This window comes from Mytilus californianus, unplaced genomic scaffold, assembly GCF_021869535.1.
Source record: "Mytilus californianus isolate M0D057914Y unplaced genomic scaffold, xbMytCali1.0.p SCAF_2, whole genome shotgun sequence".
In the NCBI taxonomy this organism is placed as follows: Eukaryota; Metazoa; Mollusca; class Bivalvia; order Mytilida; family Mytilidae; genus Mytilus; species Mytilus californianus.
The window spans coordinates 84,794,153-84,809,597 of NW_026262668.1; the positions used below are offsets into that span (position 1 = coordinate 84,794,153).

Here is a 15,445-nt window from a genome sequence, read left to right on the forward strand (position 1 = left end):
TCCAAAAGGTTCTTGTAAATTCCTATATTTAAATAAAACAACCTGTATGGCAAAAGCCTGTGAAAAACTTCTCTCGTTAGTTATTCAAAATACTGTATAAGGTCTTTCAGGGCTTATACAAAATGTAACTGAAAAAGATTTTCAAGAAGCAAGTTCTAGTATTATCATATAACTACATATATATAACAAAAATGTCTTGCCAAACTATAATGTATATAGGAGAAAGGGGGAAAAAAAATATAAAACTTCATTGTTTTCATGAACCGCCAATTTTTCCAGATCTTCTTCATCTTATGTAGATTGAAATGCAACAAGTATTAGAGTATCTTAGATACTAATGCACAAATCATTTTGTTTCTACAGATCATTTTTTTTATATATTCTTTATCTGACAACCACAGAGTTTTATCCTTGAAGTATCAAAACCTGTGTATCAACCACTATGATCTAACCTTGAAGAAATTACATTCAGCTGTTTCTGTATAAAATGGCTTTTTAAAGGATGTATTCATACATACAAAAGGCAAATATAAACAGAAATTAACAAATATTTTATTGCCTTACAATTCTATTTCCAGTAACCTGAAAAGGAGCATAAATGGTTTGCAAACTTTGTTGAAAAATATGCTTTTACAATTTACCAAGACAGTCTTTATTTTTTAATTTGTGTTGACTCAACTATCAAATTAAAAGCAGACTTCTTCAAAAGCCCTATGACTTAATCAGTTATTCTGTGGCAGTAGGTGATTTTCATTTGATGTCCAAATTCATAATACAATTTTTGACTTTTGATGAGATTAATACAATGATTTATCAACACCAGTGATATGATATTCACAGAGACCAATGGCCGAGTGTGAATGTCATATCTGGGGGGTTGATAAATCATTGTATCAACTGAAATCAAAAGTCAACAATTGTTTTTTTATATGACCTTTTTATCTTTCTCCAATTTTCTAGTATTGATCAGTATTTGCTCATGATACTTTTCAAACTGCTCCTTGTTTTTATACTAAATATATCATCTGCTTTGGTAGTTGCTAACTTTCATAAGTTGAAATATTCAACAAAAATTTCTAAAAAAAAGTACATCAAAAACAAGAAAAGCAGAAAAAAATAAACCAAAAACAAGAAGGAAAGAAAAATCATGAATTTGCATGGCGTCATAAATCAGTGTCAAAAATCAACGTCATTGACGTTGTCATGGAATATCTATATTTAGGTACATGTTAGCTGTTCCAAATCTTATATTAACCTCACATGATTTTTCCTGTGGTGAATATAATGTTTTATCATAGAAGACTTCATATGCTTTTAGCCAATGAAAAAAGAGAAATATTTTAGTCATATAATAATCATAGCCTCTCCACAAGAGACCAAATGACACAGAAAAAAACAACTAAAGGCCGTATGGCCTTCAATAATCAGCAAAGCCCATACTGCATAGTAAGCTATATAAGGCCCAGAAATGACAAATGTAAAACAATTCAAACAAAAAAAACTAAAGGCCTGATTCATGTACAAAATAATGAACGAAAAACAAATATGTTACACAGCAATGAAAACCACTGAATTACAGTCTCCTGACTTGGTACAGGAACATACATAATGTTTATATATTTGTAATACCACGAGATCAAGTATCCAAGAGAATTGGACCCCACAAAAATAAATGAATCCACAGTAAGTAATGGAAATATTATGTGCGTGATAACTGCACCACATACAGTCTATGATCCGTTGTTTTTTTTTTCTTTTAAAAAAAGAATCTCACATGTGCAGACTGAAACTAATACATTAATCTATTGGTTCCATGTACAGACAGAATGGAACTCCCATTTCAGAGTTCACATTTAACACTATCAGTATGACTAAAAGTTTCCTGCAGATTCATCCTTCATATCCTGTCAGCCACCTTCTAAATGAAATGCAATAAAGCCATACTAGTTTCTATCCTCGGGTTAACCATTCTTATATAATATCTGCAGCATTCTTTGTTATTCATGCAATATAATTTTTTAGTAAAAGTAAAGCATTACAGTTGTATAATTGTGCATTATATTAGTGAGCCATTACCTATCTCTGACCAATATATATTTTCAGATTAGTAAAATACAATAAAATCTTGATACATACATTATAATCATTAAGTTGATGAGGAAGTGCTTGTAACATTTTATCAACATTATGATAATTAATATTTTAATAATTTTTTGGGGGGTTAAATTTTTTTCAAGATTTTATCAGTGTTAATAATAATTAAAGGAAATTGAATGAGATACCTTCTTGATAGTCCCTATTATATCCTGGTGATTGTGGGGGACTGGTTGCACTAGTACGCCTAACTATAAACCAAGGAAGATTCATGTCAATTTTATGTTGTAGCATGACCAAAGCCACGGCAGAATGAAATTTATTTCAAAATCAAATCTTTCAAAAATTTATTCAACATTTCAATATTTATCTCAAGGATGTGACTTGATATTTTATTCATTTTTACACATGTAATTTAAGCAATTCAGCATGAGATTACAACATTGTGTTCATGTTACATTTTAGGAGGTTTTTTTTATAACAAAATTAAGGAAAAAAGTTATTCAAAAAACAAAAAAATAATAGAAATGTTGACTGGTGGATACCTTCTTGCTGGTCCCTATATCCTGGTGAGCGAGGAGGGCTTGTGGCACTGATACGCTGCTTAACTATAATGAACGAGTAAAATAAATGGAAAACACAACAAAATGAGATTGAAAAAAATCTTTTAAAGGTTTCATTTTAAAGTAAGTATTCTTTTTTTACCGTTCTTCAAAACTGTACAATGCATTTTTTTCCTGCTCTTAAACTTGTGCAATGATAACATAATAATTGATTTAGGTTAAATATTTATTTCTACAAAAAGTACTACTTGTCATAAAAACATCTATAGACCTTTCATACAATAATAAATTACAGAAATATTTACTTCAAGAACATTTGGAGCATGTTGCATACACTTAAATTTAATTCCAACCATCAGATAACTAAGAATATTTGCATCAAATATTTCTTTTACTGAATTCAAAAAAATATTCAACAGACGGCTTAGATTTCCTTCTGTGTATTCTTACCATTCTTTTTTTTTACTTGCTGTATGTAGAAAATTCATTCATTTATTCTCAATTTAAACCTACATTCATCAGCATAGTTTTTTAAATTTCAAAATTATACACAAAAAAAGTACAGGGGTAATATGATTGGTTGAAGTTTAAATCAGAAAGAGACAATATATGTTAGATATATTTTGATTGGTCAATACCTTCATTTTGAAATCCTGGTGATTGTGGTGGACTAGATGGGTGAGAACTTCTACGAACTAAAATCAATGAAAGTAATGTGAAAAATAGCATGCATTATTTGCTGTTTTGTGAAAAACAAAACTGAACATGTTAGAAATTATAAAGCAGTATTTGTTTCTTCTTCTAACTTTCGATATTTGTTCATGATGACAAGTATCATGAATTGCAAGAGTTAACATGAAAAAGAAACATTCATACTACTTCCTTAATAACTTACAAATTTATCTCATACATATAATATTCCAACCTTACCAAAAATTATAGATAGTATAAAACCATTTAATGAAAAATTTCAAATCGTATGTATGAGATTTATTTTAAATTGAAGACTTACATGTAATCAATATTTCTCAGTCCTGTCACCTGATAACTCATGACTTGTAAGGTGTAAAAGATATTTGCCAACCAAGTCAAAGAACTTTATGTGCATTTGTTTTCGATATCATTGATGGTATACATAGCTTTTCCACAGTTGCACAGTTCAACTTGATCAGTCAATTGTTTCTTTAACCTCATTTATTCATCAAACTGTTATAGAAGTAAAACTACAGTAAATATAAAAAAGGCTGCTGGAATGCAGGTCATAAGTTAACTTAAGTCACTGAAGCATGACATGAACAGGAGGTCAGTGAATTACTTTCAGTAAAATTAAAGAACCTTTGTGAGCACGCTCACATACCCCACGCCCCCACAGATTCCTAAGTTCAAAGACTCGTAACTCTACAAAAGTCAACTGATAAAAATTTTCTAATGGATATGCACATTTACATACTGTAAATTCAGAAATTATTGCGTGCATTTATTATTGCGATTTTTGAAAAATGGACATAAATGCGAAATTAATTATTGCGATGTCAGGAAAATCTGCATACAGATATATGTAAAAGATATAAGAATGCGAGTTCTTATTATTGCGATACTCACCCAGTCGCATTATTCGCATTAATAAAAACCTCGCAATAATTTCTGAATTTACAGTATTATGTCCTCATTAACTACAAAGTTTCATGAAATTTTGTAGTGTGGTTTCAGAGGAGTTGCGATGACAAACTGTTGCAGTAGTATATTGAGGCCAATAAGTTCAAAGGGGCACAACTCCTAGAAAAAATATTGAATCATAATTTCCTGTCGATATGCACATCTACATAGTATGTCCTTATTATCTACAAAGTTTCATTAAATTCTGTTGTGTGGTTTCAGAGGAGTTGCGATGACAAACTGTTGCAGTAGTATATTGAGGCCAATAAGTTCAAAGGGGCTTAACTCCTAGAAAAAAAATTGAATCATAATTTCCTGTATATATGCACATCAACATAGTATGTCCTTATTATCTGCAAAGTTTCATGAAATTCTGTTGTGTGGTTTCAGAGGAATTGCAATGACAAACTGTTGCAGTAGTATTTTGAGACGCTGCCGCCAGATAGTAATACCTATGTCTCGCATACTGTGACTTTTGTTGCAGGCGAAACAAAAATGACATTTTCTTACATTTAGATATATCTGTAGGTCATTTGGTGTCAGAGAGCTTAACTTGTACATCAAACTTAACCTACGATACTATTGTAAGAAATGAAGGTAACAGTGACCTACTTTTGCTGAATGGCTAGTATACTCTACTAGATGTATTATAATCATTCCATTAAGTTATATGTATTAAGTACTTGATATCTGAGAATTGACCTAAGACATAAAGCTTAACCTAGGTCAAAGAGAGAAATACAGGTCAAAATAATGTTTTAATGGTAGTCCCCTAGATGAATCATTGCACCAAGTTATGATTGTATCTCGGAAATTTTCTATGGGGAAAAAAACTTAAGTTGGCTGGTATATATTGAATTTGAGGGTATCCCATTAGTCCCCCAACATTGTAAATGCAAACAAAAAACTTTTGAAAAAGACAATAAACTGTCATTGATATTCCAAGTATAAAGATGGGAGTTATACATGTCATGATGAAAATGTTGTCATAAGGAATCGAACAATAAGGCATGTTACCAATAAAATTGGTTTTTTTTTTAATCCAATATGACTCCATGTAAATAGCATATACGCATTCAATTACTTTTTTTTCATTCCCATGCATAAAACTTAAACTGTTATAACTAAATGCTAACAAAATAATTGCTTAACTAAAAATAATGTGTTGTTACATTTTAAAATCATACACATTCTGTATAGTATTAAAAACAATTGGTAAAAGCATTTTCCAAAATATTCAATGCAGTTATTATCAAAACCAAAATAATAAAAACCGATGAGCATATACATGCCAATAAAATAGACTTATACCATAATGACACAATATAGATTATATAAAAAGTTACCATTGACTTGCTCAGCTGGTCTTTTGTACTCCATGTCTCTAAGTTGATCCCTATGTCCAGAGTATGCCACCTGACTGAAGTTCTGTGTATTCTGTCTAACACGCTGAGTCTCAGGGTCATCAACAACTGTCATCTTCTTTCCTTTTTGTCTCTCGAAATCTTCATGATATTTAACCTGAAATTACACACATAGTTTTATCTATTAATTCCTTTTCCTAAAATTATCATGTCATAGTAATCATGTCAGTTCTACTTTTAAACAAGTACCTAAAATTTATTTCAGCTTGAATAAAATGCTTCGCTGAGCGCAGCTGGATACAACCGCAGAGGTCCAACCCTGAACAGTTGGGGCGAAAATGGACACAATATTCGCGCTTGATACAGGTCTGAATTTGGATTGTAATTAAATATTTGACACATAATAGGTTTCTGACACCAAATAACTGTAGTCAAAGAACTTAGAATTGGTTATATGATTTGAATTTATATTCAATTTTTTGCCTTTGTGCAATACACTATGCTGTTGCAAATTGCCCCCCCCCCCCCCCCTCCCCCTCCCACAAAAAAAAAATTTACCCCCCCTTTTTTTTTGCTTTTGTGAAATACACTATTCTGTTGCGTATTGACCCCCCACCCCTTTTTTACCCCCCTCCCTCCCCCCCCCCCCCTTTTTCCAAAAAAAAATTCTTTCCCTAAAGATATGGTCATAATCTCAATTCAAATTTCCAATGGAGTTTGCAACCATAATTACCAATTTAAATACATCATAACAGTCTTAAATAGATAATTTAAAAGCAGTGTAAGGGAGGTAATCTAACATTGTACAACATTGTACAATTTTGTTTTTGGATTACCTCCCTTACACTGCTTTTAAATTGTCCATTAACCAGGAAACCCTTGTTTTTCCCCCTTTTTTGCCCCTAATTCCTAGACGGTTTGAGCCATAACCCCCCAAAGCAAATCCTAACCATCCCTTTGTGGTATGGAAACTTGTGGTATAATTTCAGAGAGATCAATACACTTAAACACAAGTTATTATCTGGAAGTTACAAAAATGCTTATTTTTGGCCCCTTATTCCTTAACTGTTTTTACCATAACCCCCAAAATCAATCCCAACCTTCCTTTTGTGGTATTGAACCTTATGGTAAAATTTCATAGAGATCCATTCACTTAAACTAAAGTTATTGTGCGAAAACCAATGTGTCTTTGGAGGATGACGTCGACACCAACGTCAAACCAATGTATGACAGCAAAATTTTTTTTCGGTCATATAAAAATATCAACTGTTATATGAAGTGCACTGAAAATACATGCTCATATTAGACTCTTTGACTGTATGTTTCATAACTACTTATCAAAAATTACTTTGTTTCATCTTCACATCCCTATGCTCATTAAAATTGCAAAAATGATGAAAACTGTATTTTCATACATAATATATCTACCAAGATGTTCTTATGAACAATACAGACATTGAGCATTAGCATTATTTAATATTGTCACCCATATGAATTCTACATCTAAATTTACACATTTTTCTAATGAATTGTATGATTTGTAGATGTAAATATGTGCATTTTATTAAATAATGCAACCAAATTATTCATGAAAAAAAATGCTGGGTCAAAATGGCTAAATTTCTTTTTGAATATTAATCATTATAATAAAGGTGTCCACTGTCATTTACCCCTTATAATAAACATGTATTATTGGCAATTAACAAATAAATCTCAAGCATCACTGACATAATATCATTCCTATAAAGTTGATTAACCTTAACATAGAGTACAACAAAACTTATGTTTGCCATGACCAGGCTTTCAAACAAAGCTTAACTGGGGAGACAAACAAACAGATGAAAACCATACTTTCAATACAGACAATAAGTATGGGATAAATAATCTTAAGACAAGGAAGTTATTTAACAGCATGAGAATAGTTCTGTACATATTGCTGTTCTGCATCTTGAAAGTTATTATAAGGTCTGTAACATTGAGTTAAACACTTGTATAATTGCCCAATCAAGTATTTTGTACCCTTCTGCAATTTATAACTTTGCTTCATTAAGTTTAAAATTGAGAATTCAATAAATATTAAAGAGAATCCAAATTCTTTGAAATAAAGACATGCCGTAAACAATATATATCATGTTAATACAGGGATTGTCTGATTAGACATCAAAAATGTTTAACATGAAAAGTAGAAAGGTCTTGCAAATTCTACTGATAGGAACAAGGGGAAATCATTCTTGCAAATGGATAATTCAGTCAACAATATCATTACATTGTTTACAAATATGACAAGGCATGGATTTCTTGAAAAAAAATCAACCTAGTGTTATCATAATCTTATATAGACCACCAATTATTATGACAATATGAAAAGGTTTCTTTCAATAAATCCATGCCAAATAATTTCCATGTCAAGGGAAATAACTCTTAGAGAAGCCCATGCCACAGTTATACAACAGTTCATTATTGTGCATGGGCTGCCACACCATGCATCATTACCAAACTGAAATTTTCAACATTTTTCTTATGTCGTTGCATTTCCACTGTGTCTGGAACTTGCATTATAGCTCCTTTGGACCTCTCAAATTCTTCATGATATTTAATCTATAGGCAATTAGTAAAAAGCAATTTTATTAAAACTTCAGTTGCTGTAGTTACAAATCCATGTAGTCACTAGATGTATTCAAAGTAAGAAAACTGATCATATGCATTAAGTTAATTGGTAATAACAAGCTGTTGAAAATTCAATAGTAGAAAACATTATTATTTACAAGTTAGAATATATAGCCTAAATATTATGTTTACTTATCTATGTCAACTAGCAACTACATAGTACACATAACTCATCATTTTGTATGCATTTATAATTACAAATATATACTGCAAATCAATTCATCTAATAACACTCCATCCATAGATGCATGTATTTTGTTTTAAGAGTAAATCACTTAAAAGTATTAACTGGAGACTGACAAAAAAATAAAACAAATCTATTTAGCTATTCTCCTTCAGTTATAAGATTTTGTGGTTTATAAGTTTAACAAAAAAGATTTTTTTACAAGTATAATCATATGAAAAATATGTATAAATAAACTAATAACATTGTATAACAAATATTTTCCAATATATATAGCATACTCCTCTACAAATTAATTTATTGTAAAATGCATTTTCTAAATTTAAATTTCATAAATGTACTTGCAACCCAAAAGAAAGTATTGTTGTTGCTGGCCTATAGGAGACTGGTAAGATTTACCAAGCTAATGTTTTCCTGGTTTTTCAAATGCTGTCTCATCTCAACAGGATCTTCAATTTGTATGTACCTCCCTTTTCCTTCTTCAAAATCCTTATGATATGCTATCTAGCACATAAGAAAATAATCATTTCAGAAAAAATAAGTAAGCAAAATGTAAAAAAAGGAAAATGGTATTCATGTAACTATAAAATGTTCAGATTTTTATATTGAATCTTAAGTGGTATCTCTGAAGTATGATAACTAATTGTCTTTAATATTCATTGAGTGAGAAAATTGCTTTGTTCATGCACATCCATTTGATCCCAAAAAACCAAAACAAAATTCATTGTCAATTTGACCAGTTTAATGTTAATTTCTCTTATTCCACTTCAAACAATGATGCAAATGATGAGCTTCCCTACAACAGAAGTCTACATACACATGGACTGACTGTCTACTTCTAAATTACACAACTAATATATAATGTATCAGATTTCCACTTAGACTAATTATTTCCTAGATATGCAGTAACTATTAAGGTTATGTCTCAGTCTACAAACACATGCAGTATTTCTCCTGAAGACAATACATAATATTACATTTTCAGTTTACAGCACTAGAGATTTTTCTAGTACATATTATTACAATCTCACCATGAACTTATGATATATACAGAAATCAAGCTAATATTATTGCTGCCATGAGGGATTACATTACATACAATAATGGAGAGGATATTAATTTTAAATATTTTCTATTCTCATCTAACAATGCCAATAATTATAATCATGCCTTATATCATGATGTATATTATACTAATCATTCATTTTTAGCATCAGTATTTCAAATCAATATTGTTTTAGCAAATTCAGTGACCATTTTTTTTTAATAGTCTATTTACATTAAATCATACTAATGCTACAAGAAAAGTTAAAGCTATAGCACTACAAAAAGGAAAAATTAAAGAATACTAGTTATATTTATTGTAGAAACACAGAAAAAGGGAATATGACCAAAATCCTTATATCCCAAACTAAAAAAAATACAACCTTTATGAAAACAACAAACTTTTACTTAAGCATTGAGTTGTATGATAGAACATTCCTTTCCCTGTTATTTGACATGTATCCAAACACCTGACTTTTATTTTTTTTATTGATAGTTACATGTTATGAAGCATGTATATTTGTGACAGCTTTATCTTCAGGAAGTTACCCCTCATCTCAAATGTACTACTTTTTTAAGTTTACTGTTTTGGGGTCAAGTATTTCATAGAAAAAATGAGAAACTTTCACAGTAAGATATAATCTTTAACTTTTATATAGACACAATGAAGTGATTCAGACTGAATTTTCATACAATACTCCATGCCTTATCCTGGGAAAACAATTCACCATAGCTTGTGGTTTAATTTTACATGACTAACATGCATTAACTCTATGAGATATTTCATATAAATATCCAATCCACTTATCTCTTCATAAAGATATATTATATGACATCTAAACTAATCATTCCAAAAAATAAGTTGGAATAAAAATCCCTTTTTTCATCTCACAGACTTTATAATCATTCCTTTCGTAACTTGAATTTTTCCCCCTCCTTTGCTGTCATCTTCCACTAAGAATTTTAAAGGAATGTTATTTTATAACCAAAGTTAATCGTCCTTTAACAATGTTAAATACCTAAAAGATGAGGAATAATTAAAGATGAGAAAAAATGGTTTTGATGATTGGAACAGAAAACATTTTTGTATTTCAACATGTAAAATATAAGTTTACAACAGACATATAATAAACAAGAATGTGTCCATAGTACACAGATGCCCCACTCGCACTATCATTTTCTATGTTCAGTGGACCGTGAAATTGGGGTCAAAACTCTAATTTTGCATTTAAATTAGAAAGATCATATCATAGGGAACATGTGTACTAAGTTTCAAGTTGATTGGACTTCAACTTCATCAAAAACTACCTTGACCAAAAACTTTAACCTGAAGCGGGACAGACGGACGGACAGACATATGGATGGATGAACGAACGAACAGACCGAAAAACATAATGCCCCTCTACTATTGTAGGTGGGGCATACAAGTGGAGATGTATATATGTGCTTCTTAGAATACCTTAGGTTTATTCAAACAATTAAACTTGAAGCAATAAAAAATCTATGTTTGCATCTATTTACATATTACTAAATGAATGGGTCAAAGACCCAAATGGCCAGATTACAATAAACTCATTTTTTCTTAGTTAAAATACCATAAACTATAATGGCATGAGTGTTTGATATGATTGATAGAAAAACATTTTTGAAGGCAAGTTTTGAAAGGTGACATATATATACTGATTTCTACAAAAAAAGAACTAATGAAGGAAGCTCTATGCCATTCCATGGCCTCTTAGTCCACAACAGGCACTCAGATTGCACAGGAATCTGGGAACATATTCTTATATACTTCTCCAAACTTAAATGTTAATTCTAATATTCAATTTATTGAGGAAGGTACACAAAAAGTTCTAATACTGTAAATTCAGAAATTATTGCGTGCATTTATTTTTGCGAATTTTCAAAAATGCACAAGAATGCGATTTTAATTATTGCGATTTTAGAAAAATCTACATACAGATCTATGTTTCAGTTATCAAAATGCGAGTTTTTATTATTGCGATACTCACCTAGTCGCATTATTCGCATTAATAAAAACCTCGCAATAATTTCTGAATTTACAGTAATCTAAATGTACATTAATGTACAATGATGAAGCTAGCCATTTTGATATACTGTTGTTTCATTTATTTTCATGGTAACTAAGGTTTGGGAAATGAGAAAAAAATGTGTTTTTATCTTTAATTTCATGGTTTTGCCAAAGTCTGTGATCAAGCCTATAGAAAATTTGTACTTTGTTGACCATTTAAATTTGTGATTCAGTTTACACAGGAAATACACAGAAATTGGTATCCCACAAATAAAACTGAATCCACAGTATGATAAAATAGGAGACAAGATTGTTAATGGATGTTTCTTGTAGATTTGTTAGTCCAAAAATAGGTTACTAGTTAAAATCACAACAATCATGTTAAATCACAACAATCATTAAACACATAATCATTACACACATTGAAAACAATCATAGCTGATTAATTGTAAGTTATACCATCATTCAAAATACACATTTTTATGAAAGTAATGAAACCAAAGAAGCAACTGCAAAATTTGATTAGAGAATATTCAAACACATTCTTGTATCAGTTTTCACATCAACTGCCTAATTCAGTTCATGCCATAATAATGCTTCAATACCATACTAATATTTTCAGTGTTGCGTTGGTGCTGTTTTAAGTCTAGTCGATCAGAGACTTGAGTGTAGGAACCTTTGGCTTTCTCAAAATCACTGTGATATTGTACCTAAATACAGTTAGTATAAAGAGAAGAAAGCAAAACAAAACTGTGTTACTTTAGCATTAAACTAAATACAGCCTTAATCAAATAACAAATCATAGTATAATCAAACTAAAACAAAGGCACAAAAAAAATGTAAAATCAACCAAGAAAAAAGTGTTGTATGTTAGAGGTAGTAAATGAGTCTAGAAAATGTGACTGGGGCTACATAGATTAGTGGATAGAATTTTGTGGACACAGGATATTTCAGTCCATTATAAGCAATAACTGATAAGTTCTACTTTAGTTGGTTCAGATCAACAAAGTAGTTCTTACTGCACTAAATTTTATGGTTAATATCTAAGAAGGAATGGAAGTTCAACTTTTCTATCTAAATTTCAGAATTTCATAAAAAAAAAATAGGTAAACTTCATTTATTCAATGAGCACCTAAAATTAGTATATTTTTGAAATAATAAAACAGGGACAACAAACATGACATATATGTCAAGGCTTACTTTAGTTTTTGAAAGAAACCTAAATGATATGCAGTCTGGATACACAATTGTGAAGACATGATTCACCTATAATGTTAACCTTTTAATTTACACATCCATTTCATCAAGTTTCAAAAGATGTTGGGGACAACAATGGCTTTGTGCTATTTTATTTGAACATTACACACAATTTCAAAATCCAAATTACTAAGGGTTTTTTCATTGTGAGTACCCAAAAATTAATATAATGTCACATCATTGGCTGAATTTCAATTGTTTAGAAGGTTTTTAACCAATCTGACACAACATTTTGGTGAACCCTTTCTAATATTGCCAAGAATGAGTTATATTCTAAAATGGTGAAATGGAAAAGCCCTTTAGTAGAAATTATATTAGACATGTACCCTTGACACATACAAATGTTTAGAACCTGCAATTAAAAAGTATGCATTTGTTTGAAAAAAAAAAAACTAACTGCAAACACATAAAAATTTCAAAGATATTGCACAGAGATAAAAATTATGGATGCCTTAAATTTTCTGTTAAAGAACTGGTTATGTAGGTAGAATATTATCAATATATATATTTAGACTTGTATATATATATATATATATATATATACATATATGAGTGAATGTCTTAATATGGTGTTATAAATGTAATTTTAATATCTAAAGGACTTTATCAAAAATAAAAGAAGAGGAGCCCAAATTTAATCATGATCTGTGTTTGGGGGTAAAAAGCATTGTGTATAAGTTTTATAACATGTGACTGAGGCAAACTAAAGTTAGAGAATGGAAACCAATTTAGAGACCTATGTACAGATGGACAATGGTAAACCTTAATGCCTAGCGGATGAGGCATAAAAATCAAAAATGTATTTTTAAAATGAGATTGATCTCTTATTATAAGACAAGAAACTGATATTCAATTGGTGCACAGATAAATACTGCCTACACAAATAAATGTTTAATATGGACAAACAATAGGGGGTAAAACTAAGTGGTACGATTGTAAAATACAACAGAAAATTGATGTAGTCCAATAAATTCTAAAGCTTTCAAGATTAACATGTATATCTGTCCAAGTATCTAAAGTAGTTGGTACAGCACTTGATTTCTACACTAAAACAAACATAATCTTGATTATCTCTTTCAAAAATTTACTGTCAAAAAGCTGATAGCACTAATGCAAGTTTCTTTACAATTGGGTAAGATATGGACTAACACATTGTTACATGTATGACAGAAGCGTCTATATTGTACAATTTATAAATATCTTGTACTATTCAGGTAAGGGAGACAACTTACATTACTTTGTATTTTGGTATTATCTTTTATTCGTCTGTTCTCTGGTGTATCAGCTACTTGTGTGTGTTTTGTGGTTGGATAATGTCTGAAAATATCAATTTTATAGATAAACATCAATACAATAAAGTTTTCCTTTCAAAATCTTTTCTGTATTATTTTGAGTCTAGTTCAATCTTAATGCTCTGGTAAGATTTTATTTACTGTTGAGACTTGTTTTTACCTTTTAAAACCACTCCATTAACATCTGATAAATTTTCTGTGGTGTCAAATACAATAAAATGCTACGCTGGGCGCAGCTTGATACGAACGCAGAGGTGGAACCCTGAACAGTTGGGGCAAGTATGGACACAACATTCAAGCTTGATACAGCACTGAATTTGGATAGTAATTAAATGTTTGACACAGCATAGGTTTCTGACACAGGATGCATGTGGTCTAAGAACTTAAAAAATTTTAATTTACCTATTCAAACCATATCATTATTATTTGCTTTTATATATAAATCAAAAATAACCAATTTAAAATGGAAAATTTTAAAAGTAAAAAAGGGGAAAAAAAAATCCACCCCCTAAATTTTGTGGTCCCCCTTATGATTCATCAAACCAAACTCAATCCCAGCCTTCCCTTTGTGGTATGGTACCTTGCAGTACAATTTCAGAGAGATCCATACACTTGAACACAAGTTATTGTCTGGAAACTAGAAAAATGCTTGTTTTCTGGCCCCTTTTTGGCCCAAAATTCATAAACATTTAGGGCAATTGTATGGTACCTTGCAGTACAATTTCAGAGAGATCCATACACTTGAAAACAATTTATAGCCTGGAAACTAGAAAAATGCTTATTTTTGGCCCCTTTTTGGCCCCTTATTCCAAAATGTTTTGGGCAATTACCCCCAAACTCAATTCCAGCTTTCCCTTTGTGATATGGAACCTTGTAGAACAATTTCATAAAGATCCATACACTTACATACAAGTTATTGTCATGAAACTAGAAAAATGCTTGTTTTTTGCCCCTTTTTTGGTCCCATATTCCTAAAATTTGGAGGCAATTACCCCCAAAATCAATCCCAGCATTCCCTTTGTGATATGGAACCTTATGGTACAATGTCAGAGAGATCCATACACTAACACACAAGTTATGTCTTGAAGTTACAAAAAAGCTTATTTTTGGCCCTTAATTCCTTAACTGTTGGTACCATAACCCCCAAAATCAATCCCAACCTTCCTTTTGTGGTATTGATCCTTATGGTAAAATTTCATAGAGATCCATTCACTAAAACTAAAGTTAGAGTGCGAAAACCAATGTGTCTTCGGACGACGACAACAACGACGACGCCGGACGTCGATGACGCC

The 15,445-nt window shown here is 30.7% G+C and overlaps 1 protein-coding gene across 11 annotated transcripts in view; it reads right to left on the reverse strand.

Moving 5' to 3' along the window:
• LOC127730323 (LIM and SH3 domain protein 1-like) overlaps window positions 1–15,445 on the reverse strand; it is a 47,164-nt gene that overhangs the window by 15,416 nt on the left and 16,303 nt on the right. For 5 of the 11 annotated variants that reach the window (XM_052238690.1, XM_052238694.1, XM_052238689.1 and 2 more), the window contains exons 3-10: window positions 14,094–14,178; window positions 12,210–12,314; window positions 8,928–9,032; window positions 8,171–8,275; window positions 5,660–5,834; window positions 3,296–3,352; window positions 2,640–2,702; window positions 2,283–2,345 (exon numbers count right to left, since the gene is read on the reverse strand). In XM_052238690.1, coding sequence (XP_052094650.1) covers window positions 2,283–2,345; window positions 2,640–2,702; window positions 3,296–3,352; window positions 5,660–5,834; window positions 8,171–8,275; window positions 8,928–9,032; window positions 12,210–12,314; window positions 14,094–14,178 — 758 coding nt within the window. The remainder of the gene's footprint in view (window positions 1–2,282; window positions 2,346–2,639; window positions 2,703–3,295; window positions 3,353–5,659; window positions 5,835–8,170; window positions 8,276–8,927; window positions 9,033–12,209; window positions 12,315–14,093; window positions 14,179–15,445) is intronic. The other 6 variants (XM_052238693.1, XM_052238692.1, XM_052238691.1 and 3 more) reach the window with 6 other exon arrangements.